We start from the raw sequence: 27154 nt of genomic DNA, 5'->3' as shown, positions 1-27154 counted from the left end.
CTATCATCTGTCTGTCTGTCTGTCTGTCTGTCTGTCTGTCTGTCTGTCTGTCTGTCTGTCTATCTATCTATCTATCTATCTATCATCTATCTATCTATCTATCTATCTATCTATCTATCATCTGTCTGTCTATCTATCTATCTATCTATCTATCTATCTATCTATCTATCTATCTATCTATCTATAATCTATATCTATATCTTATTTCATTATTTATTTATATATTGTCTATCTATCTAGGGATATGTAATTTATTTAATTATTTATTGTGAAGCTATTAGTATATTATATTTTTAAAGAAGCTTGATGACTTATTTTGTTCACTTTAGTTTTTATTTATTTATTTTTATTTATTTGAAGTTATTGATTTTTTTATTCTTTTCGTATCATCTATCTATCTATCTATCTATCTATCTATCTATCTATCTATCTATCTATCTATCTATCTATCTATCTATCATCTATCTATCTATCTATCTATCTATCTATCCATCTATCTTATTTATTTATTATTTATTTATTTATTATAATACTATATTATATTAAAATATTTCATAAGCTTGACGACTTTTTTCTTTTTATTTACTGCAAATGTAATTTATTTTATCTATCTATCTATCTATCTATCTATCTATCTATCTATCTATCTATCTATCTATCTATCTATCTATCTATCTATCTATCTATCTAGTTCATTTAATAATTCATTTATACATTATTTATTTATTGTGAAGCTATTTGTATATTACATTTTATTTTATTTTCTAAAGAAGCGTGCCGATTTATTTATTTAATTTAATTCATTAATTTTTTTCTTCTGTTTTTCCTAAAGTTGATTTTTGTACTTGGCGCCAGTCATTTGTCACAGCCATTATATGCAGCATATGGACCCGTGAGATCCGCCTCTCTTCCCATCAACCTGCGGCTCATCCTGCTTTTCCATTGGCCTTTTATTCCAGTGACAGGCGGCTATTCCTGCACTCGCTTTAATCGTATCTATTCCGCGTCTCCCTTGATTCGATCGGTAGCGACAGAGTTAATTTCGCTCTTTTCCACAAGCAGTCGTCTATTTACCTCGGAATTAGACGGTGTTTTATTGGTAGACGGTCGGTTGCGCTCTAATTCAATCAGCAGACATCGTGCGGGAGGTGGGGCCACCGAACAGAACAGCGGGCGCATCACACCATTATTTTCCTGTAAGTGCATGTAAGTCAGTGTTTCGTTGTGTTTTAAATGCTTGCACGATGGCTGTACCGCTCATTTGCACGTCCTTCTGTAAGTGCAGCACGGGATATATGGCTTCCATACAGATTTACTGTTGCATAACCCATTGAGCGCCTCGCCTGTGCCTCAACACCAGTTATTTAGCAAAGTAACCAGAAGGGTTTCAGACATGAATGCAATTAATAAACTTTATGAGGCTGACTGTGCATTTGTTTAGTGTCCCAGAGACCCTCAATGCTGAATGCATGAAAATGAGCACAATATATGTTTCCTTTAAACTTAATCGGTCAATGCATTTATATATTTTAATACTTGATTTAAGTCATTGTCATGGAAGATGTTTAAAGAGCTAATGCATTCAATGCAACCTCTATTTAACTCATAATAATAGGTAATCACTTAGGCTATGAATTCAGTTCAAATTGCATGTCCTAAGATATAAAATCAACTGTTTAATGAATTTAATTTCTATTTTAACAGCCAAGAAACATGAGTGATTCAGAGAAACAAACAGTCTCTCTCAAAGACAAGGATGGAGTGGTAAAAAGGGGACGAGGAAGGCCAAGGAAACATCCAAAGGTATAAAATAATAGATGATTAATAAACCAATGAGCGAAAAGAAAATTATAATGCATGTGGCTTTTATTTGTTAATATAATGCATCCTCAGCTTACAGTGTATTAAGACAACTTCTTAATAAACATGTTTTCTTCTAGGAATCGAGTGGGTCGCCAACTGCGAAAAGACCAAGAGGACGGCCAAAAGGCAGCAAAAACAAAGGCCCGGCTAAGAGAGTACGCTTTCTTCTTTTTAATTAACTCACACTATGAATAATTAGTCTCTTTGTGTGATTATGGTATCGCCGGTTGCATAGATGTAAATATAGACACTACTGTATTTTTCTCACTGTTGGCTTGTGGTACAACACAGCTGTCTGTGGTTTGCAAACACACAGAGACATATGCATTATTAATTGTGAATAGTGTATGCTGGTTTTTGGTTGACGGCTCGTCTGCCGACCAAATGCAGGTGACCCGCTGTTAGCCACTTACCCCTGAGCAATGCACTGTCAGCTCCCGCCTCAAGAGTCCTCAATGAACTCAATGCCCCCTCCATCTGTTGTCATGTGCAGAAACAGGCTCCCTCTACTGGTGCATTTGCCATGCAGTGTCACATTGGCCTGTGAAAAAGATGTGAAAAAATAGAAGCGCCTTAGTTTTATCCAGTGGTTTAGCTTTTGGGGAACTGTTGCATTTAAGTGACTGATTTTTTAACACTTGAATAATTGTTTGTTAATTTCATTTTCTGTTCAATAGAAATCATCCGCTTCTGGAAGCAAACCAAGGGGAAGGCCGAAGAAAGAGGTATATATTAAAATAATAGTTTGTGCAACAAAATGTATCATTATTTACTTTCCTCTGTGGAACACAAATCTATATATTATATTATATTATTAAAAAAGCTTGACAACTATTTTGTTTTTAATTAATTAATTAATTAACATTTTTTTAATTAAAAATAAGTAATTGATTTTATTTTTTTAATTGATTTTGTTATTTATTGATTTATTCTTTTTATTTATTTATTAATTGTGATGCTATTTGAATATTATATTATATTATTTAAAGAAGCTTGACAACTGTTTTGGTAAAAAAAAAATCTGTTTTATTTATTTATTATAAAAATAAAAGTAATTGCTTATATTATTTGTATTGATTTTTTTAATTTTTATTAGTTTTATAGATTTTTTATTGTGAAGCTATTTGAAAATTATATTATTATTATTATATTTAAAGAAGCTTGACAACTGTTTTGTTTAATTTCGTTTTTTGTTTGTTAATTTTACAAAGTAATTGATGTTATTATTTTTTATTGATTTTGTCATTGATTTTTTTCTTTTTATTTATTCATTTATTTATTGTGATGATATTTGAATATTATGTTATATTATATTATTTAAAGAAGCTTGACAACTGGTAAAAAAATGTTTTTGTGTTTTTTTTAAGTTGTGTTTTTTATGTATGTATTTATTGTTAAGCTATTTGAATATTATATTATTTAATGAAGCTTGACAACTATTTTGTTTAATTTATTTTTATTTGTTTGTTTTTTTATTTCTCATGTAATCACTTTTGTTATTTTTATTTATTGTTTTGTTTATTTTGTATTTGTTTTATTGTGAAGCTTGAAAATTATATTATTATTGTATTATTTAAAAAAGCTAGACAACTATTTTGTTTAATTTAGTGTTTTGTTGTTGTTTTTTGCTTTAATTGTTTATTTATTGTGAAGCTATTTATTATATTATATTATTGTTTTTGCAGCATATATTGACTATGGTCAAAAATATATACTTTATGCTAGTATGCAGATATGAACTACCCAATGTCTTAAAAGCAAACAGTCCTGTTCAATATATTTACCATGCATTTAAGGTTTGTCCATAACATCCATGTAATAAAGAAAATCATAATAGCATGAAAGTAATTGTTCAGTAATTTTATACTACCCAAAAGTTTGAAATCTCACCAAGGCTGCATTCAATTAAATATACTTTTTTTATTTAATTAACTAAAAATCTAATTCTGTGATGCAAAACTACATTTTCAGCATCATTACTCCAGTTCTCAGTGTCACATGATCCTTCGAAAATCATTCTAATATGCTGATGGCCGGTACATTTTGGTGAACTGTCTCTTTAAATTTGAGATTTCATTTTATATTTCAAGTTGCACAGAAGTGACGTGCAAATTTAAAGGTCAAGCTATCTTGCTAAACCTATTTAAAATGGCATTGTAAATGTCAAATATAGCATGCAAGAGAGAAGCTTTGCTTCCATACATTTCATCCCCAAATGTTTAATGTTCCCGTTTCACACAGGAGAAGGAAAAACCTCAGGATTCATCTGAGGACGCAGAGGAAGATGACGAGGACGACCAGTAACAATCTAACCGGAGCACTACCTCATACTCAACCAAACAAACAAACCAACCGTCTGCTCTCCAACCTGTGAAAAACATGTCTTTCTACAACCACAAAAGGACAGTAAAGATGTAATATTCTACATAATACATGGGTTTCATGTCATTAGATCAAATATACTGTAGAAACCAGAATCACACTGTATACAAAGTCACGTGTTTCCAGTTACTTTTACTATATATCTATCCGACTGAGGTGCTTTTCTACTAACGCTTTGTTCGTAGTTCTGTTGAGTAATTTCGTGTCCATGTTGTAGACTAGAATTAGAGCAAGCTATAATTTAATGTGTGACATCATGGGCTTAATAGTTCTCATAGAATGCATTCATTTTGAATGTAGCTGTTTACAGTTTACCGATTAACAGTTTACCTAGCTTTTTGTTAGTGTATAATACTGTCCAACCATCAGTGAATATTCATTTCAAGGCAGGTTCTTATATTTTGTAATCAAGCCAGCTGTTGAGGAAGCACATAGATTTAGTAAAGGAATAGTTTACCCAAAAATGATGAGTAGATGAGTTTGTTTGTTCCTAAGAACAGATTTGGAGACATTTAGCATTACATCACTGTGTGAATGGGTGCCGTCAGAATGAATGAAGAATTTCAAACATCGTCTTTTCACTTTACAAGACGTTAACTGATGGACCGGAGTGGATTATTGTGAAGGTTTTAACAGCTGTTTGGACTCTCATTCTGACGGCACCCATTCACTCCAGAGGATCCATTGGTGAGCAAGTAGTAATGCTAATTTTGTTCCTATTGAGAAACAAACTCACCTATATCTAAATGGCATGATGGCAAGTACATTTTCAGCACATTTTTGGATGAACTATTTCTTTAACAGCAGCTTATGTGATGTTTTCCATTAGAATCCCCAAGATTCAGCATTGAGGATAATAGCAAAGGTTTGTATTTGGATGTATATTTCTGTGTTTGTTTGTCACTATAGAAGTTTAAGGCAGCAGTGTTCAATTTTGAAGCCATTATTGACTCTGACCTCGCGGGTACAAACTGCTTTTTCGCAGAAAACATACGTCTTTGCTGGTGTATTGTGTTGGAAGACATTCCAGCTAAAGCGATTTGTGTTTTGAACTACATGAAGACATGTATTGTACTAATTCCTAATTGGGAATGAATCTGGCACAGCACTTTGCGTTCCCTAAATGGTCAAAGAAAATTATGGAGAAAAACATAATGGTGAAGAAAACTAATATACAGAAGGTGTTCTCAGGTGGTTTTGCTTCAGGACGCCATCAAGTGGTGATTCAAGGTACCAAAAAGTAAATAAAAAATCCTTAAGAACCGAACATTGAAATGTATTAATATAACAAATAGCATATAACATACACAAACCACCTTCTTACAGCATTTCCTCAAAGGACTGTTTGCATTACAGGTATCAGCTCAAGTTTCTCCACACCCAAGTGCTTTTGGAATATTCATTTCAAAATGATTTCATTTAATCATCTAGCTGTGTGCATGACAGATCACAACAGGACAATAAGCTATGCTTCTCAAGGATTCAGATTTATTCTTTTCAGGGTCCATAAAAAAGAAAATGATAGACTCCCTTGAAATACATATAGTGAGCAAAAGTGCAATCTAAATTATAGCCCATATTAATCCTCCTCGAAACAATATTGGACTGTATTTTATGCATTCAAGTCCTCATAACTTCTGAAATATTCACCTCAGGTATTACGGTGTCATGAACAGACAGCAAAAGCCCATAAGACAATGTCAATCCCTTCGGTAGTAGAAATACCCTTTATTCCGCAGTGATTGTCTGTGTAGCAGTAAATAGCCTGCATAGGCATGGTGTGTGACATTTTATTACTACAATAGTAGAGTTATAAAATGTGTATTAGATTTATAGACTTTATTTGTATGTATAGTGTGTGTTGATCTTAATAAAAAAATACTTTTTCAAATTGTTTGTACATTTACATATTTTACAATAATGTTATATGTGACCCTGGACCATGCAACTATTACAGAAGGTTCAAATGCTCACTGATGCTCCAAGACGAAAAAAACATGCATTAAGAGTCAGGGGGTGAAAACTTTTGAATTTGAAGATTATTTTGTCTTTTCGGAAACATCTATCTTCTGTAGTCTCTGAAGGGCAGTACTAAATTAAAAAATATGATATTTAGGCAAAATAAGAAAAATTTACACATCTTTATTCTGTTCAAAAGTTTTCACCCCCTGCTCTTAATGCATTGTTTTTTCTTCTAGAGCATCATTGAGCGTTTGAACCTTCTGTAATAGTTGCATATGAGTCCCTCAGTTGTCTTCAGTGTGAAAAGATGACTCTCAAAATCATACAGTTATTTTTGGAAAGGGTTCAAATACACACACACACAAAAAAATTTGTGGGACCTGAAGGATTTTTCTGAAGAACAGCAGGCAGTTTAACTGTTCAGGACAAACAAGGGACTCAACTATTACTAAACAAAAAAAAAAACACAGCTGTGGATGATTCAGGTAACAACACAGTATTAATCAACTGAACCGGGTTTAATTTTTATAAATTTAACTATTATTTTCTCTTGTGGACTATATGTAAACAGATTTTATCTAAAATATCTTATTCAAGTCAGTACTAAATAAACAGTAACATGCATTTTGCATGATCCCTCTTTTTTGGAAAAAAAAAAAATTAACATTTAGCAGATTCTGAAAGGGGGGTGTAAACTTTTGACCACAACTGTAATATCCTAATGAATTCTGGCATAAAAGAAAAATCCAGAATTTTGACCCATACCATGTATTTTTGGCTACTGCTACAAATACACCCATGCGACTTATGATCCAGGGTCACATATTATTATATAATATTTCATTAATATATTAAATGTTATAGACTGGCATAATAGTTTTAAGATAAATGTTACTACTTTACTTAATAACTACTTTTATATAATAAATAAGAGAATTTTAAGAGAATTTAAACCATTAAAATATTATAAGCGTAAAATGATTTTTATGTTGACTTTTTTTAATTGTGTACGATGTTTTATTTCCAGCTCAATTTAAATACTAAATAAAGAGAGGTAATTTATATATATTTTGAGAGAGATATATTTAGTGCTGTCCAACGATTAATCACGATTAAATGCATCCAAATAAAAGTTTTTGTTTACATAATATGTCTGTGTACTGTGTATATTTATTATTATGCATGTATATATTTTTTGTTAAAATGTTTATAAAAATATTTTTATATAATATCAATTAAATTTATATTTTCAAAATATATACTGTGTGTGTATTTCTATATACATAATAAATATACACAGTATACACATTATGCAAACAAAAACTTTTATTTTTGATTTGCTTAATTGTGATTAATCACATCCAAAATAAAAGTTTATGTTTACATAATATGTGTGCATGCTGTGTATATTTATTATGTATACACATGCATGTATATAGTTAAGAAAAATATATTTATATATAAATATTTTCAAAATATATACTGTGTATTTCTATATACATAATAAATATACACAGTATACACTTTATGCAAACAATTTTTTGTATTTTTTTGTATTATCAGTTATATGAATGTAAATAAATACATGTAAGCTAAATAGTTTCGAAATATATACTGTATGTATGTGTATTTATTTATATATACATAAATATACACAGTATAGACATATGTAAAGAAAAACTTATTTTTGATGTGATTAATCATTTGACAGGACTAATCTTTTATAGGCCTACTGTTTTTGTAATTTTTAGTATTCAATGAATCTGTATATTTTATAGCTATTTGTCATTTTTAGTGTTGTTTTATTTAAAATGTTAATTAGTTGTAGGGATTTTTTCATCTTTTTAATTGTGAGAAATCTAACATGTTAGTATTTACATACTAGTATTACTTCACCAGGACAAATTACACTACTGTATATTTTATTAAATATTTATTTGACTGATAATATTTTATCTAGTATTGTTAATATAAATGTTTGTTGTAATATTGAATTTTCTGTAAAATACTGTATACTTAATTTAATACGGATTATATTAATTCGTATTGTTAATGTAGCAATATTTAATTTATAAAAGTTAATAAAACGAATTATTATTGATAGCGATATTATAAATCCGTACACAATGAACGGATTGTTATGCGGAATATCATATCCGCAAGCCCTATTCTCTAAAATCAACAACGTGCTTTTTATCAGTCTGCGCTGGGCAGGTTGCGCACATCCCGTAGCGGTTTCGATAATGGCGTCTGTCTCCGAGATGCGCTCGGCTTTGGAAAAATGAAGCGTCGAAGAGCTTATTTCCAGTGATTGACGCGGGGTTTCCATTCGCGGACTTTGCCTTTCTTCAGGTTCAGGTTCCGATCTCAGTCGTGACGCCCATTCCGAGATGTTGAAGCTCAAGTCGAACCAAACGCGCACCTATGATGGAGACGGGTACAAGAAGCGGGCCGCCTGCCTGTGCTTCAGGAACGAGACCGAGCAGGAGGTGAGTCTCGCTGCCGGTGGAACGGGCCGCCGGGAGAACGCAAGATGCGTGCGTCTGTCAACGCGTCAGCTGCTGGATCTCAAAGCCTTTGGCAGCGCGGTAGCGGAGTGCTATCAGCCGTTAGCCTGGGAGTAGTTCGCGGAGTCGGCCTAGCGTTAAACGACGCGACGAGCGGTAATCAATGAAGCTGCGCCGAGAACGCGCGACTCGTTGACAGTTTGACTGGTTTATCGAAATTCATCGGATACATACAATTCATGTGATTACATAAAATTTTAAAGACTTCCTTATAACAAATTACTGTGATGTACCATAGTACATCCGTCTGTAATACTATGGTAGTTTAAATATCGTGGCGTTTACATGTTAACGTTAATTCTATTGTACCAGCATTGTGTTCAACATACCATGGTATTTTTTGTTTTCTTTAGCACCGCCAACAAAAAGTACCATAGTATTCTTTGAAGATATTTAGAGGACCATCCCTAATATTGACATAGTAATACCCATATATATATATATATATATATATATATATGTATGTATGTATGTGTGACCCTTGACCACAAAACCAGTCATAAGGTTAAATTTTACAAAACTGAGATGTATACAGCATATGGAGGATCAATAAATAAGCTTTCTATTGATGTATGGTTTGTTAGGATAGGACAATATTTGGCCGAGATACAACTATTTGAATATCTAGAATCTGAGGGTGAGAAAAAAATCAAAATGCTGAGAAAATCACCTTTAAAGTTCTTCAAATTAATTTCTTAACAATGCATATTACTAATTAAAAATTACACTTATATATATTTACAGTAGGAATTTTACAAAAAATCTTCATGGAACATGATCTTTACTTAATTTCCTAATGATTTTTGGCATAAAAGAAAAATCAATCATTTTGACCCATACAATGTATTTTTGGTTATTGCTACAAATATACCCCAGCGACTTAAGACTGGTTTTGTGGTCCAGGGTCACACACATATATATATATATATATATATATATATATATATATATATATATATATATATATATATATATGGTAATATCATGGTACTTTTTATTTTGAGCACCTCTAACAAGAAGTACCATGGTATTTTTTGAAGATATTTAGAGGACCATCCCTAACAAAACAATTAAAAATACTATACTAATAATACTAGTAATACTGTAGTATTTTGAAATATACCATAGTGCTGAAATCAATGTGTTTCATGAATATTGACATAGTAATACCCATATAAATATATATATATGGTAATATCATGGTACTTTTTATTTTGAGCACCGCTAACAAGAAGTACCCTGGTATTCTTTGATGTTCATACCATCGAACATCAAAGAAGTAATGTGGCTGTACTCTGAAAAATACAGTAGTACAGTTTTGTCAATGTGGAAAACTATGGTAACTCATGATGCATCCATGAAGGAAATTAAATATTTCAGTTTAAACCATTTTAAAGCATAAGGGCCTCGTTTAGCTTGCCTTATAAAGATAGGAATTGACATGAACGATTTTTATTTGTGCTGGACAATTGTTATTCGTGATTAATTGCATTCAAAATAAAAGTTTTTGTGTACGTAATACATGTGTATATATTAATATATGTGTATATTTATTATGTGTATATAAATAGACATGCATTTATATATTTTTAACAAAAACGTGTTATGTTTATATATTAAATAAACATTTTAGATGTGATTTAATCACAATTAATCGTTTCCCAGCACTAATTTTTAAAGCACTTTTTGTACTCATAAGTTAATACAAACTATCCAACATTGATTGTGAAAATGTTAGTATAGTATTAAATTCATAATACTATATGAGCAAAACGAACAACATTTTAATTGCTTTGCTTTTTGGTAATTGCTTAAATTAAATGAATTCATAAATTATATTAATGATTTAAAAGCATTTGTTTATTTACTTTTTCATTGTTTATGATGTTTTATTTCTACCTCAATTCAAATATTAAATAATGTGAGGTAATGGATATATTTTGGGATGTGCCTTTTATAGTGTTTCTAAAATTGTTAGTATTTGATGGATCTGTATATTTGTTTTATAGCTATTGTACATGCCATTGTTCATTTTGTTTTATTTCTATATTAATTGGTTATAGGGATTTTTTTCATCATTTTAATCGTGAGAAATGTGTTACATATTAGTATTTACATAATAGTATTACTTCACAAACTCCAAGACAAATTACAGTACTGTTTTTTAAATTAAATATTGATGTGATTAAGAACATTTGATTAATAACTTTTTTAATTATACAAATAGTATTGATTTTATTGACAATAAATATTCATGATTTATAAAGATCCATATATTTAGAAACATGCTTTATAAATCATAAAAACGTGTCAGAGACTGTTGTACATTTATCTTTATTTTTTAGGATTGTTGTACACAAGTCTTTACAAACGAGGCACCAGAGGTTCACAAAAATGCTGAAATTGCATCTATTGTACCAAACAGTGACTCAAAATGAGTTAAAAATCAATTGTGCCAGGAGACACAAGGGGAACTATCACTTCTGTTGATGAGCATTGGCCAGTTGTGATTATTTCACAATGGCTCATTATTATTTGGGTCCAGGCCGATATATTGTCCTATCATTGACTTTCAGAAAATGTGTCCTCACAGGTGTTATTGGTGAGCAGCAGCAGATATCCAGACAAATGGATTGTACCCGGAGGAGGAATGGAGCCCGAGGAAGAGCCCAACGTCGCTGCTGTCCGAGAAGTCTGTGAAGAGGTTTGACTTTTATCACTTGGATTATACATACTCTACTCTCTATTGCAATGACTCTCAATGATTGTCAAAGCTTCTTAGGCCATTTGTAAGAGGTTTTTTGATGGTTAATAATGTGGATAAAATATACACAGAATTTCTCATTAAAAAACACACTTATTCTGTACAATATAGTTACTCAAAATGGATTAAAATTCTGTAAATCTTGGCTCAACAACATTTGAATACATCCAAATATCAGCTGAGTAATCGCCTGATGACGATAACTGATGTTTTGGCAAATATTTTTGACATGATCCATCGTGCAAACATCTAGGTTTTCTCTCTGCTGACACTTAACCTATGGGGTTTCTCATAAAGAGAAGTGATAATGTTCCATCAGCTGCGATCCGCCATACTCTCTTACTTTCGCTGGCCATCTGACAGACGGCAAACATGTCGCTCATTCTCCCGGGACGATCACCTTACAGTTTTAAAGGGCATTACACTCAGATTAAGAGCTGCTCTTCACACCTCCACTGCCAGACAGTAGCCAAGAGTGTGTAGTAGACTATAAACGTACCATGACACAATGTCATCCGTGTCAGATGGGACCACATGTGTGGGATTGTCCTGAAGTCTGAGAGCTTGTTAAAAAGTTTTTAGATTTTGAAATGTAAAGTAATGATGTTGAAACGGTCAAGAATTTTAATGTAAGAATCAAATATAAGTGGTAATGATCATGTGACTCTATATAGATGGTCAAGATGCTCTTTGGAAAAAAAAATACACTACTGTTCAAAAGTTTGGGGTCAGTGTGATGTTTTTTTTTTGAGAGAGAGAGAGAGAGAGGGAGAAAATACTTTTTTATTTTATTTTAATATTAAATTGGTCATAAGTGGCAGTTATAATGTTACAATAATTATGTAATGATGCTGAAAGCATAGCGTTTCATCACACAAATAAATTGCATTTTAAAATATATTCAAAAAGAAGTTATTTTAAATTGTAAGAATATTTCACATTTTTACTGTACTTTTTGATCATATAAATACAGCCTTTATATGCAGAACCAAGAAGAAATTTCAAATAGTTTTGTTTGTTCTGCTTATCAAGGCTGTATTTATATAATCAAATGTGAAATATTATTACAATTTAAAATAACTGATTTCTTTTTGAATATATTTTAAAATGTAATTTATTTTTGTGATGAAAAGCTGAATTTTCAGCATCATTACTCCAGTCTTCAGTGTCACATGATCCTTCAGAAATCATTCTAATATGCTGATTTGCTGTCCAAGAAACATTTCTTATAAATAAAAATGATTTGTAACAATATAACTGCCACTTATGATCAATTTAATAATAAAATAAAACCATTTTCTCCTTCTCTCTCTTTCAAAAAAAAACATCAAACTGACCCCAAACTTTTGAACAGTGGTGTATTTTTTTCCAAATATCTATATATACCATCACATGATCATTCAGAAATCATTCTAATATGCTGATTTACTTCTCAAGAAACATTTCTTATAAATAAAAATCTCACAAACCCTACACTTTTAAGCAGTAGTGTATATTAAATTAAAGATTTTCATCAGTGGTCTCAGACTTTTGGACCATTGCTATATAATCACGACTAAATTTAGCCCATGTTTGACGACAATCAGCTACTCAAGTTGAGGTCAGCGCCATGTTGTGTACATGACATTTGGCCTAAAGAGAGTCATGATGGATCGCTATCACTCAGGACGGGTGTAGACTGACACAGTCTGAAAAATGCCTTCATGCTCCTGTTGATGTGCTGTCCTGTTTGTTTTCACCACTAGTCTAGTCTTTTCTTGACCTCTGAAGTCATATCAGTTGTCAAATTCTCACTTACGAATTAAAGGGATAGTTCACCCAAAAATGAAAATTTGATGTTTATCTGCTTACCCCCAGGGCATCCAAGATGTAGGTGACTTTGTTTCCTCAGCAGAACACAAACGAAGATTTTTAACGAAAACCGGTGCAATCTGTCAGCCAAATAATGGGAGTGGATGGGCACCAGACCTTTAAAAGTAAAACAAAACAAGCACAGACAAATCCAAATTACACCCTGCGGCTCGTGACGATACATTGATGTCCTAAGACACAAAATGATCGGTTCTTGCGAGAAACTGAACAGTATTTATATAATTTTTTACCTTTGATACACAGCCACGTCCATCTGTCATGAGCATGAGTTTTTCATCCGGCTCGTGACATGTGAACGCGCTCTGGCGTAGAATACGCAAACACCGTAAGGGGAAATCGGTGAAAAGCCCCGGATGAGTTTGCACAAGCAAACGTAATCTTTTAGCTTTAAATCGGTTTCAACAATCAAATAAGCGCAAGTAATTACCATTTTGAATAGCCGCTATACCCACAATCTCTGTGCTCTGTGTAAACAATGAGTGTTGTATACATTCGACAGATCGCTTACGGCCGGTGTTTGCGTATTCTACGCCAGAGCGCGTTCACATGTCACGAGCCGGATGCTAAACTCGTGCTCAGAACATATGGACGTGGCTGTATTTCAAACGTAAAAAATGATATAAATACTGTTCAGTTTCTCACAAAAAACGATCGTTTCGTGTCTTAGGACATCAATGTATCGTCACGAGCCGCAGGGTGTAATTTGGATTTGTCTGTGCATGTTTTTGTTTACTTTTTAAGGTTTGGTGCCCATCCACTCATATTATTTGGCTGACAGACTGCACCGGTTTTCGTTAAAAAATCTTCGTTTGTGTTCTGCTGAGGAAACAAAGTCACCTACATCTTGGATGCCCTGGGGGTAAGCAGATAAACATCAAATTTTCAGTTTTGGGTGAACTATCCCTTTAAATGCGTCGGTTATTGCGTTTACGTGCTGCCCGAAATCGGGACAAGAGGCAGAAAGCGGTTTATGTTTACGCCGATTATGACCTTACTCCGGTAAAAGAAAATGGGTTACCGCGTTTACATGACCACGTGCGTTTTCGGCTTATTAAGCGTAATCGGTTTAAGAACGTGCATGGAAACACGCTCACTGATTCACTGATTAATGACAATAAACTGACTTGATCATGTAATGTTTCTTTAAAAATAATAATAATATTAAAAAAAAGAATGCAATGATTTAGTTTCATCCATTGATTGTATGTTCATTTATAGGCTGGTGTCAAGGGCACTTTAGGAAGACTAGTAGGAATATTTGAGGTAAGAATGGAGTACTGTAAAAGCATTTAAAGTGTTGTGCTACTTGCTTTTAAATAACACATTTTTTTCGCACACAGAATCGAGATAGGAAACACAGAACATACGTCTACGTTCTCATCGTAACCGAAGTTCTGCAAGATTGGGAGGATTCAGTCAACATTGGTTAGTACAAACATTGGTTCAAATGTTTGGATTTTAGTTGTTTTACTTATGACTGAAAATCCAATAAAAACAGCAATATTGTGAAATATTGTTACAAATTCAAATAACTGTTTTCTATTTGGATACACTATAAAATGTAATTTATTTCTGTGAGACAAAGATGAATTTTCAGCATCATTTTGAATGCCTAAGAAACATGTCTGATTATAATCAATGTTGAAAACAGTTGTACAGGTTTAAGCGTGCTAAAAAGCATTGTTTGATAAACAGAAAGTTAAAAGAACCACATTTTTTTAACTACACTACAAGTCAAAAGTTTTTTAATGTTTTTAAAGAAGTCTCTTCTGCTCACCAAGCCTGCATTTATTTGATCCAATATACAGCAAAAGCAGTAATATTGTGAAATATTTTTACAATTTAAAATAACTGTTTTCTATTTGAATATATTTTGAAATGTAGTCGAAATGTAATTTTATTCAGGATTCTTTGATAAATAGAAAGATCCAAAGATCTTTTGTAACACTATACCATTCAAAAATTAGTAGTCAGTGTATTTTTATTCAGTAAGGATGCTTTAAATTGATCAAAAGTGATGAAAAAGACATTTATGGTGTTGCAAAAGATTTCTATTTCAGGTAAATGCTGTCCTTTTGAACTTTCTATTCATTAGTAGAACGTTAATTAAGATTAATAATAATAATAATAATAATAAAATTAAATGTTTTCGAGCAGCAAATCAGAATATAAGAATGATTTCTGAACGACTGGAGTAAAAATTCAGCTTTCAAATCACATTTTTAAATATATTCAAATAGAAAACAGTTATTTTAAATACTAAAAATGTTTCAAAATTGTACTGTTTTTGCGGTATTTTGGATCAAATAAATGCAGGCAGGCATTTAAAAAAAAACATAAAAAATCTTACAGTTCAAATACTTTTGACAATTTAATTAATTAATTGTGTTTTAAGTATTTATTTCTTTAAAAAACAAGAACAAAAAAATCTTACTAACCCCAAGTTTTCTAAACCGTATAAAAGAATATTTCTTTACAGCGTATATATTAAACAAAGTGCATACATACCCATAGTTCAGGCATGTCAAGTCAGTTTTACCATAATTTATCCCATCAAAACCAAGACCAAATTGTGGGATTTGCAAAACCCTAAATGGTCAGTTTGTGATTGGCAAACATACAATTATCTTCTTCCATTTGGCTCACAACACCTGCTTATTTTTTGTTTTGACAGGGAGAAAAAGGGAATGGTTCAAAATCGAAGATGCCATAGAAGTGTTGCAGTGTCACAAACCAGTACAGGCCACTTACTTCGAGGCCCTACAGGAAGGCTGTCTGAACAGTAACGGGACGCCCCTGGTGGCCACGATAGGCGGAGACCTGTCGCCCACCTACAGCATTAACCAGAGCTCGGTCTCTGATGTCAGATAACTAATGCAAAACGCAGACACTCCGGATGCTTCCACCACTCTTGCTCTTACTTTCATTATTCTATCCTTTTGATTGTTTTTCGTTTAAAACAGACACAAAAACAACGGTTTGCCAAGGCTTTTTGAGCACCGAGACGGTGGCGCAGACATGTTGGTTGAATATTCGAAACGATGTTTTGTAAATGTAACACTCTTGCTTTTCTCCTGTTTAATCCTCCTTTCATGCGGACTGTTGCATGAAACCCCGCGCCCCACGTCCTTTTAGCGGCCCGAGTGTGAGATTAAACGAATGCAAGAACTACTTTTTACTGTTGTGATGTAAAAATATACACATGGTGCGTCAGCATGTGGCTTTCAGTATTTTTACACAGTCGATTTCCTCTGCGTGCGTATGTTCATTAGTTCTCTTTCCACGGTTGCGAGAGGAAACGTTTGGTCGTCTGAATGGTGCAACTGTGAGAAGTTAATAGTTTTGCATGAACACTGGTATTTATTTGTCTTATGAGTTTGCGTGGTGCGATGAATGTTTAAGCTGTACTTTGTGTTAAATTGTTGCTCTTAACTTACCCTTTTTTGTCTTGCCATCTTGTAAATAACATATGGGCCTGCAAAAACATATTTAATTTATAGTAGTACCTGATTAGACTGGAGTGCAACTCTAGAAGCGCACACTTTTTTTTCAATCCAGTACTTTTTTCCAACCCGCTGATGTTTGAAGGAATATTAGTATTGCAAACTTTACCAATACCAACTAGCAGCAGCTAAACTGTTCAGACTTATTCTGTTTGGTGCAAAACAATTCCCGTGTAAGCAGACTGTGATATAGTGGTTTGATTTGGCAGGTCGTTGTTGTGCTGTATTGGTTTTCTCTAGCACTTTTTTAACTCGACATAAAAACAAACTCAGTTTACTTTTTAATATATTTTTCTAGTTTCATCAATGCACTATTTTGTGCAACTACAATCCCATTCTGGTATAAATCACTTTCAGATGGATAAAAGTCTTGTTTTATTCCTTCCTCACAATTTTTATACATTTAAAAAAAAAGTCAAATTTGCTCATACCATGTTGAATTTAAGAAGCACCACGTTAGATAAAGTGGACAATTAAATCAAGAAATAGCTTTGAAATCCTCGCTTTTGTCAAAGCAATCAAACTATGAACTATTATAACGTTACCTGGAAGTTTAAAAAATCTTCACGAACCACATGAAATCAAAATAGACGCTTTTTATTTTCTTAATATGTGTTTAGTGTATTATTGAGCATGTTTCATTTTCAGTTCAGTTGTTTCAGGGGGAAAATGCCATCAGTAATGAGCAGTTGTTCTTTGATAAAAAATTAAACCACTTTTTTATTATAGAATATATCGGGACACCACCATAGTTCACTCAAAAATGAAAATTCTGTCATTATTTACTTATCTTAAAGTTGTTTTAAAGCTGTACGAGTTTCTTTCTTCTGTTGTGCTCAAAAGAAGATATTTTGAAAAATGTTGGTAGCCAGTAAGTTGATGGTAGCCATTGACTTCCATAGTATTTTTTCCTTACTATGAAAGGAATTTAGTGAGTCAATAATAGCAGAATTTTCACATTTTTAATGAAACTATCTTTTCAAGCGAGTCAAATTTTTGTTTACATTTCATTAATACCATAATGACTTTTCAAATGACATCTGTAGGGCTATTTCAGTGGAGATGTTTATATTATTTTTTTGCACAAAACTAGCTCTAGTCTGCACTAGGACAGTTTCCATGTCATGTTTTTGAAGGCACTCTTGATGAATCTTCTCTTAGTAGATTTGACTAATAATATTCCTCTGACAGCATTTGCTGAAGAAGGTGTTTTCTTGGACTTAAAGTCCAGCTGAAGAGGTTTTTGGTTGTTTTAACTTTTTTTTTTTTTTACCCTATTTAGAAATCACCATATCTAAATCTACAACTCATTTAAGCGTATTCTCTTCTTTTAAAATGTCTTGGAAGCCGAACTGCACGCTCTGTAAAGCGCTTGGAAAGCAGCGGTTGGCGCAATACTGTGAATCTTGAGCCACTGTAGTTAGCCAGATGTTTTGGTGTCTTTTAATTGCTCTTGTACAGATCAAAACGTCAAATTCGAGTGCTTGTCATTATGATGTATAGATATGGTACATGTTAGGTTGGCCGATTTATTTCCTCGAGTCTGAACCGCATCGTTTTGCTCCTCTGGGAGTTTTAAGTGCATTTATGATGCAAGATCCTTATGAAGTACATTTTTAATTCAACATTTGTTTTTACTGCAAAGTGAGTAATGATGAACCCAAGATCTAAAACGTGAATGAACATATGTATGAATTTATGTTTACATGCCTTTGATTAATATCTATCAACACTAATGTCATTGATTTTGAAGCTGATTGCAAGTCTTTCTCTTTCACTTTTAGTGTAGCATGTAATAGCTAATCGGGAGTTGTCATGATTGAAAAATGTGACGATGGTCATACTGATGTACCCCTCGTTTTCAACAGCACAGCAGCGTATAAAATAGCTTTTTGACTTGTGTAGTGAGTGGAAGTCGCTGCGTCCGTAGGACATCATTGCTGTGAATGATCTTCTCTGAGCAGTCATTTCAAAAGTCCGACAAAACAAGGATGTGAAATCTAAACTGCTGCATTTGAAGTATATCACAGACTGTGAAATCCTCATATCCTTAGCGAACATCTCACAGAAAGCACCTTACATTTGCCCTGCTTGTGACTTTGAATGTAAACTTTCAAAAGTTCACCCTGGTAAACATGATGTAATTGGTTTAAAAGGAATGCTGGAAGTATGACTGACATCTCCAAACACTCCTGAACAAAAGCTGCACCCTTTACTGGAATATTTTGCTTTTTCATTTTGGGATTGTGAAATCAACCAGTATGAGAATGTAATATAAATGTGCCAACTAATAAACACCAGTATTTCACCTCAACGTTTAAGTGACTTTGTCTCAACAGAAGTTAAATATTCTGATTTATGTAACATTTTGTTTGAACTATATGCAGTACATGCACCTTGGAGAATCTGCAAAATTTTATTTTACCAAAATAAGGATCATACAAAATGCATATTACTTAAGTACTGACCCGAATAAAATATTTCACATAGATGTTTACATATAGTCCATAAAAGTAAATAGCTGAATTTATAAAAATGACCGTCTTCTAAAGTTTGCATACATTTGATTCTTAATGCTGTGTTGTTAACTGAATGATCCACAGCTGTTTTTTGTTTTGTTTTTTGTTTAGTAAAAGTTGTCCATGAGTCCCTTGTTTGCCCGGAAGTTAAACTGCCTGCTGTTCTTCAGAAAAATCCTTCAGATCCCACAAATTCTTTGGTTTTTCAGCACTTTTGTGTATTTGAACCCTTTCCAACAATGACTATGATTTTAAGATCCATCTTTTCACTCTGAGGACAACTCTCACATCAATATCAGCCAACATATTCTTTTAGAACTGTTTTAGCTTGTAAACACTGCTTGGTCTCTGCATATTCCTCTCCTCACTGATACAAGGCAATATTTTTTCACTGGAGAAAGCAATATTATGCATACAGGACTCAATAGTTCAGCCAGAAGCAAAGGTTTGAAGTTAAAAATACCTTAATAATGGATTTGTTTCTTACAAACACACAGCTTTTGACTTCTCAAGATGTTAAAGGGATAGTTCACCCAAAAATGAAAATTTGATATATTACGTATACTACGCCAGAGCGCGTACATGTGTAACCAGCCGGATGCTAAACTCGTGCTCAGGACAGATGGACGTGGCTGTGTATCAAAGGTAAAAAAAAAATAAAGACTGTTCAGTTTCTAGCAAAAACTGATCGTTTCGTGTCTTAGGACATCAATGTATCGTCACGAGCCGCAGGGTGTAATTTGGATTTGTCTGTGCATGTTTTGTTTTACTTTTAAAGGTCTGGTGCCCATCCACTCCCATTATTTGGCTGACAGACTGCACCGCTTTGAGTTAAAAATCTTCGTTTGTGTTCTGCTGAAGAAACAAAGTCACCTACATCTTGGATGCCCTGGGGGTAAGCAGATACACATCAAATTTTCATTTTTGGGTGAACTATCCTTTTAATTGATTGACTGGAGTCACGTTGATTGTGATGTTTTTAATCAGTTTGAACTCTTCTGTCAAGTTTTCAGCAAATTTACATTTTTAGACAAACAATTCCATTTAAGGCATTAAATATCACTTGATTGCATTTATAAGTACCTGAAACCAAAATATGAACGAGTCGGACACAGAAGTACTTTTGAACCTTTATTGTACAGATATCGTGGAAAATTACTGTGGCTGTTGTCCTCGGCCACGGCCAAAACCACCTCTCTGAAAAAACAGAGCGCATGCAAAAGGTAAGCGTCACAATTTCCTTTTTCTAGCTGGATAATTCAAGCTTGCATTTATGTAATTGTTTAGAGTCATGCATTTAAATGCCATTTAAACGGCAGTACTTACAAACTGGAATTCTGTGGCAGCACCTGCACCAGCCTCAGCCTTCTTGTCTGCGCCAGCTGAAAGATGAAGAGCTTTTAGTTTAACACAATGCCACAGCGAGGCTAAAGATTACACTGATGTCAACAGAATGTACTGTATACGTACGCTGAGCTGCAGAACGTCTGTAAGCATCTCTGTCTCCCTCGCCACGGGCCAGACGGGCCGGTCTCTCTCCCTCAAGACCTGTAAAACACCACATTTAGTCTTTGAAAAGGCCTGTGACACATTACAAATGACATTTTGCATTTATATACAAGCATTCATCAGTCAAAATTGCTACACAAGAGATACTTTTAAGGTTTTTTGTTCATTATGATCACTATTGCATGGAAAAGCTGAGTGGATTTTATTCAATATATGTTGCATGGAAAATCACGAAGGTAAATAATGACTATTTTCAGTTTTAAATGTCTTTAGAAAAGGAAAATGAGCTTCCTACCCTTGGGACGGGGTCTGGCGGTCTCTGGGCGAGTCTGGCGGCGGAGGGTGGCGGGCACGATCTCTGGGGGCAGGTGGAGGAAGTCCCGCAGATACTGGATGCCCTCATTGGTCAGGTACCAGTAGAAATGGCGCCAAGCAAACTGCTCTTTGACGTACCCGCATGACTTCAAAGACTGTGAAGGTAAAAGTGTTTTAATATACATTCACAAATCACAATGTCATCGACTGGTCCAAGTTTGTGCTGTTAATAGGGATGTAACGATATTATCACTATCATATCGCGATAGCAAATCTGTCTTGATATTATTGCAGCCACATGACGATATGAAACGAGAGGTCTTCCGGGCGAAAAGTCTCATTTTTAAAATATTCAAAGTTGTGTTTTGGGCCATTATGCTTTAACTAAAATTGAAAGCACAAAATGGCTGTTTTCGCTCCACGTTTCAAAGAGAAGTGCACATTTCGTTCAGGCGATCAACTCATGATTCTGTGTTTTCCGTGCCTCAGTTCACAGTGAATGCAGTGAACTTGTTTATTGCATGTGCTGTAAGTTTAGAGTTTATTTGAGAACGCAAAGGCCACCAGTTAATGCTTTATCTCGTGGCAGATGATTACGGCATTTCACTGGATTTCTAGTGAGACATGTTTTTGTAAGCCTGTTTTCTCTGAAGCTGGAGTTATATGGAGTCAAAATAAAAGCGCAAATTGAGCAAAGACTCCCATATATCGCAAAAAAGTTAAGCTCACATGAGGTGGTTTTTCAGTAAATTCGAAAAAGGAATATTTTGCAAAACAGCAATGGAAACGGCTTTTTTGCATTTACAGGTCACATTCGATTAAATATAGCCAAAATCCCACAAAATCGGTTGCCATCACGAGAGGAAAAAATGTTTAGTCGCATATCATTGGTTAATGGAAAAGCCGTCATTTTGCGATACTTTTTAATCGACATTTATAAAATGTCGCCAAAGTCTCAGTCAAAATAATAGCTCTACTGTTCAGTATGAGTTGCTGACAGCTAGCGGTTTAAATGAGTAACATTACTGCAGTCCAAACTCAAACCATCTCTTTCAAGTGTAGAAATTAGGAAATTAGAATTGTAATTTCCCTATTGTGTAAAGCAAAAATAATATAGCTATGAAATATTCATTTTTATTTATTTTACAGTGCAATTGTTTCACAATATATGTGACCCTGGACCACAAAACCAGTCATAAGGTTAAATTTTACAAAACTGAGATATATACATAATATGAAAGCTCAATAAATAAGCTTTCTATTGATGTATGGTTTGTTAGGATAGGACAATATGCATCTATTTGAAAATCTGGAATCTGAGGGTGCAAAAAATCAAAATACTGAGAAAAATCACCTTTAAAGTTGTCCAAATGAAGTTCTTAGCAAAGCATATTACTAATCAAAAATTACATTTTGATATATTTATAGTAGGAATTTTACAAAAAATCTTCATGGAACATGATCTTTACTTAATTTCCTAATGATTTTTGACAAAAGAAAAATCAATAATTTTGACCCATACAATGTATTTTTGGCTATTGCTACAAATATACCCCCAGCGACTTAAGACTGGTTTTGTGGTCCAGGGTCACATATGGTATTAGTGTCATAGGAATAATAAAGCATTTGTATTATTATAATTATATTCTAATTTGTTTGGCTTCCTAAAACATAAATGTAAATGTAATTTTAACTGAGACAGTATACCACAAATAAAATAAGGTTTGAGTCCCGTTTAAATTTAAGGTACAAGTCAATTCACTGCTTTTTTACTGACTTAAGTTTTCTTAGTTAAACACATGGGTTGGAGCTCTTACTTTTGAACTATCAAAGTGCACTGGATAGAATTTAACTTAAAAATGTACAAAAGTCTTCATTTGTCTTTTAAGGCGAGAGACTGCAGGTGAATAGGGTAAAAAAATTAATAGTTATCACCTTACTCAGTTGATTAAGTACACTGATAATTGCAAACATTTTTTGTATTACAAGTTTTCTAAAATGTTAGGTTTAAATATGCAAATGGGGCATTATTTAATAAAATATGTGCTAATTTGCATACACTTCTAGTACAAAAATCCAAACACTGGATGAAGTCAGATTCAAAATTCTAGTTTTATTTTATTGACATATTAGTCAGAAGTTTTTACAGAGGGAATTTTGGGTATCTCATTTCATCACACCATAATACAAAAAAAAAAAACTTAGGACAGAAAGGAAACACTATTTTTTACCATTTTTTGGGAATAAAATCTTATATAAAATCAAGCAAATTATATATGAACAAATCCCTCTGTAAAAACCTTCAGGATACAGACAAGAATAAAAATGTAAAGTCTGGTGTGTGTAAGTGCTACTGAAGTGGAGATTTATGGCTCAGTGTAGGAGAAAAAAAAAATCATTTTGAGAAAACGGCCTTTAAAAATATGGATTGTAATTGAAATCATAATAGATAAAGTGCTATGAAAGAAACACTTAGCAGTGTTTTTTGGATGTTTTCTTTCCACTAGCCTGAAAAAAGACTATGAAAAACCAAAAAGGCCAAAATCTCAAACTTGACAGATGCACGAAAAAACAGCATTTTTGCCTGCAGTGTCTCCCCTTAAATATCAAAATAATATTGTATCGTGGACTTCATATCACGAGATTTTGATATTGTTACATCCCTAGCGGTTAATGACAGTCAGAAGGACTCACCTGCATGGCCTTCATCACGTGAAGGTTAGGTACGTTTTTGTCAGCAAGCTCTGGATGTTTTGCGAGATGCACATCTTTTTTGGCCACCATGACGCCCTCTTTGAAGAGGAGCTCATAGATAGCAACGCGGTTCTTTTTGGGCATCAACATCTACAGAAAGAGAAATACAAACACATACGTTTATATTTATGCACTTGGTAGACACTTTTACCCAAAGCAACTTCATCATAAATGTTAGGTTTATTAGATTAGGAAGCAGACTAGCAAAAAAGTACAAATGCATACATTTATCATACATTTTATAATATAGAGACTAATTTTCCTAAGACAATTGTTTCAAAAAAGTATTAATGAGGCAAAAAGTCAGACTTACAGTACCCTAGTGTTACCAAACATACCATCGTATTCTTTAGCCAATTTTATAGTATAATTTGCGTATTATAAATATGATAACGAAATGATAGTACCATGGTATATCGTTCAAAACACCCTGCTATTACTATGAAATACCAGTGAATCAAAGTACAGTCAAATACAAGGAAGTAACGTTACTGCTGTAGTACCATAGTATAGTAATGCCAATACCATGGTATTACATGTGCATATTATGTTCAAGCATATAGTAGTCATGTTAGTACCATGGGGGAAAGAAAACATGGTATTATCATGGTAATTTTTGTCAGCGATGACATTCCGCGCGTCTCTGAAGCCAATAGCATGCTAAATGCTTTGGTATACACATATAAATAAGTTCCAAGTACGTTTTTTACTCTTAAAACGATTTACATTCTCAAATAACAACAATAATACATTTATTCAGTGTTGTTTTCTTATTTCGTGTTACTATATTGACTTAATACGAGCCGTGAAGCACTCTCGCGTCGTAGCGTACAGCACAGCCACACATCCTGCCTTATATTTACTATTTTCCTCTTGCAAATGTTCGCAAGATTAAGATATATTCATTATCAGGCTTTATTGCAACTTAATTCGGTTGAAACAATTCATAAAATAGTAAGATGATGAAGATTTTGAACGGATTTTCGGCTCTTGTTTCGGCCTACCTTTACTCTTGCTGAGAGACCGGAGCCGGAAAGAACGTCCGCTGTTCTACTTCCTGTATTATTTCGCTGCCCTTTATTCAGTCAAATGTGAAGCGCTAAGCGCCAGCTAGTGAACTGGAGGTGTTTTTAATTTGTCATAGCTTGATATGAATTAATAAGAAATAATAATTTTGAACAAAATAGAACAAATATACATAAAAATATTATCATATATATATAATACAGTAAGTAGATATCGTAAGGTTTCTTTTCTTAAGGCTAGTTTATTACCTAATATGAACTATACAAATACTTCTAAAGCATTTTTTCATTGTTAGTTAATGTTAATGTCAACATTTAGAAATAAAAAGATATATAGCTTATATACTACCAGTCAAAAGTTTTAATGCTTTTTAAAGAAGTATCTTCTGCTCACCATGCCTGCATTTATTTGATCCAAAGTACAGCAAAAACAGTAAAAATTTGAAATATGTTTTATTATTTAAAATAACTGGTTTCTATTTGAATATATTTTAAAATGTAATTTGTTTCTGTGATGCAATGCTGAATTTTCAGCATCATTACTCCAGACTTCAGTGTCACATGATCCTTCAGAAATCATTCGAATAGGCTGATTTGACGCTCAAGAAACATTTTTATTGTTATTATTGTCAATATTTAAAATGTTAAAAGTTTTTTCTTTGATAAACAGATCCAATGATCAGCATTTGTCTGAAATAAAAAGGTTTTGTAACATTATAGGGGTATAGAAATGAATACTTTTATTTAACAAGGGTGCTTTAAATTGATCAAAAGTGATGATGAAGACATTTATAATGTTGCAAATTATTTCTATTTTAGATAAATGTTGTTATTCTGAACTGAAAAAAAAATCTTCTCAGCTGTTTTCAACATAATAATAAAATAAATGTAATAATAAATGAACAGAGAATCAGAATGATGTTCAAAATTCAGCTTTGAAATCACAGGAATAAATTACATTTTAAAATATATACAAATAGAAAGCAGTTATTTTAAATAAAAAAATATTACCATTATAAAAAATATTATATATGTATATATATATATATATATATTTTTTTTTAAATATATTTTTTACTATATTATATTTTTTATAATTACACTATTATAAAAAAATATATAAAAATTTTACTGTTTTTGCTATACTTTGAAACAAATAAATTCAGGCCTGGTGAGCAGAAGATACTTATTTAAAAACATTAAAAAAACTTTTGACTAGTAGTGTGTAATTTTCATAGTTTGTTTTTTAATAATAATTCATAGAATTATATGTTTTTCTAGAACTTCCAAAAAGTAATCCTCTGTTTTAAAAAAATAAAATGGATGTCCTCAGTCCTCATTCAGTGTAATTGCATGGAAAAAGCGAACAGTACAATTCAGACATTGTCCGTTTTGACTATAAATACTGCCCTGTTGTGACATCAAATACGGTCATATTCAATAGTCTATTCTCTACCCTGCCTTTTTCTGGCTGGACAGAGTTGAATGCTAAAGAAACCTTACTTTTGTCCTTGCATGACTGCTTGAGGAATATATTTATATCTCACAATCACCTTCTGGTGACAGAGAAAACATCCATAGCCTTCATACATGAGAAGTAAGCATGCAATTTAACAATAAACATTGATTTTACATAGTATTTTTAAGGGAATGCATGGCATATAGCCATTTATTCTTAATTATTTTCATGTTACAATATCTGTGTGAATAACTCACAAGTGGATGGTCTACTACTATCATGATACTTTTCCTAAATGTTTTCTAAACCTGATTCTAGAGTTACAAATCCGTATTTGCATGTTAACCTTTGAAAGTAGGTCTATATTATGAGATAAATCAAATATATGTTGGTTGTGCTGTTTTAAGGTAAATAGTTATATTTAAACTCTTTTTCTTGAAGTTTGAGTTTTGGCTTGAGATCTAGCTGTTGCTCAGTTCAATTGCAAGCTAAACCTCTTCACTGGATGCGTTAACAAGAAATGTGTTGGTTAATATTTCAGCGCTCAGCTCATTTCTCTGGCAGTTTGTGTTTGGCAGCGAACAGTGTTTTCCTGTTTTCCCATCTGTGTTGTGAGGCGGTGATGTGTTTAGTGCCTGAGGTTTGTGGACTTATGGGAAT

The 27154-nt window shown here is 32.9% G+C and overlaps 3 protein-coding genes across 3 annotated transcripts; 2 read left to right on the top strand and 1 right to left on the bottom strand.

Annotated features, from left to right (window-relative positions):
• Positions 1–975: 975 nt before the first annotated feature.
• Positions 976–6034, top strand: hmga1b (high mobility group AT-hook 1b). Its single transcript, XM_073852017.1, has 5 exons — positions 976–1196; positions 1705–1803; positions 1941–2018; positions 2541–2588; positions 4105–6034. Exons 2-5 carry the CDS (start codon positions 1714–1716, stop codon positions 4165–4167), a joined length of 279 nt encoding a protein of 92 aa, XP_073708118.1. The 5' UTR covers positions 976–1196; positions 1705–1713; the 3' UTR covers positions 4168–6034.
• Positions 6035–8441: 2407 nt separating this feature from the next.
• Positions 8442–19221, top strand: nudt3b (nudix (nucleoside diphosphate linked moiety X)-type motif 3b). Its single transcript, XM_073852010.1, has 5 exons — positions 8442–8696; positions 11368–11478; positions 14629–14673; positions 14751–14835; positions 16085–19221. Exons 1-5 carry the CDS (start codon positions 8598–8600, stop codon positions 16279–16281), a joined length of 537 nt encoding a protein of 178 aa, XP_073708111.1. The 5' UTR covers positions 8442–8597; the 3' UTR covers positions 16282–19221.
• Positions 19222–20550: 1329 nt separating this feature from the next.
• On the bottom strand, positions 20551–25080 carry rps10 (ribosomal protein S10). Its single transcript, XM_073852011.1, has 6 exons — positions 25015–25080; positions 23951–24100; positions 21237–21411; positions 20903–20980; positions 20759–20814; positions 20551–20629 (listed from the first exon to the last, which is right to left on the bottom strand). Exons 2-6 carry the CDS (start codon positions 24098–24100, stop codon positions 20588–20590), a joined length of 501 nt encoding a protein of 166 aa, XP_073708112.1. The 5' UTR covers positions 25015–25080; the 3' UTR covers positions 20551–20587.
• Between the last annotated feature and the right edge of the window lie 2074 nt (positions 25081–27154).

Source organism: Garra rufa, chromosome 12 (assembly GCF_049309525.1).
Source record: "Garra rufa chromosome 12, GarRuf1.0, whole genome shotgun sequence".
NCBI classification, from domain to species: Eukaryota; Metazoa; Chordata; class Actinopteri; order Cypriniformes; family Cyprinidae; genus Garra; species Garra rufa.
This window is presented reverse-complemented; position numbering and strand designations above follow the sequence as displayed.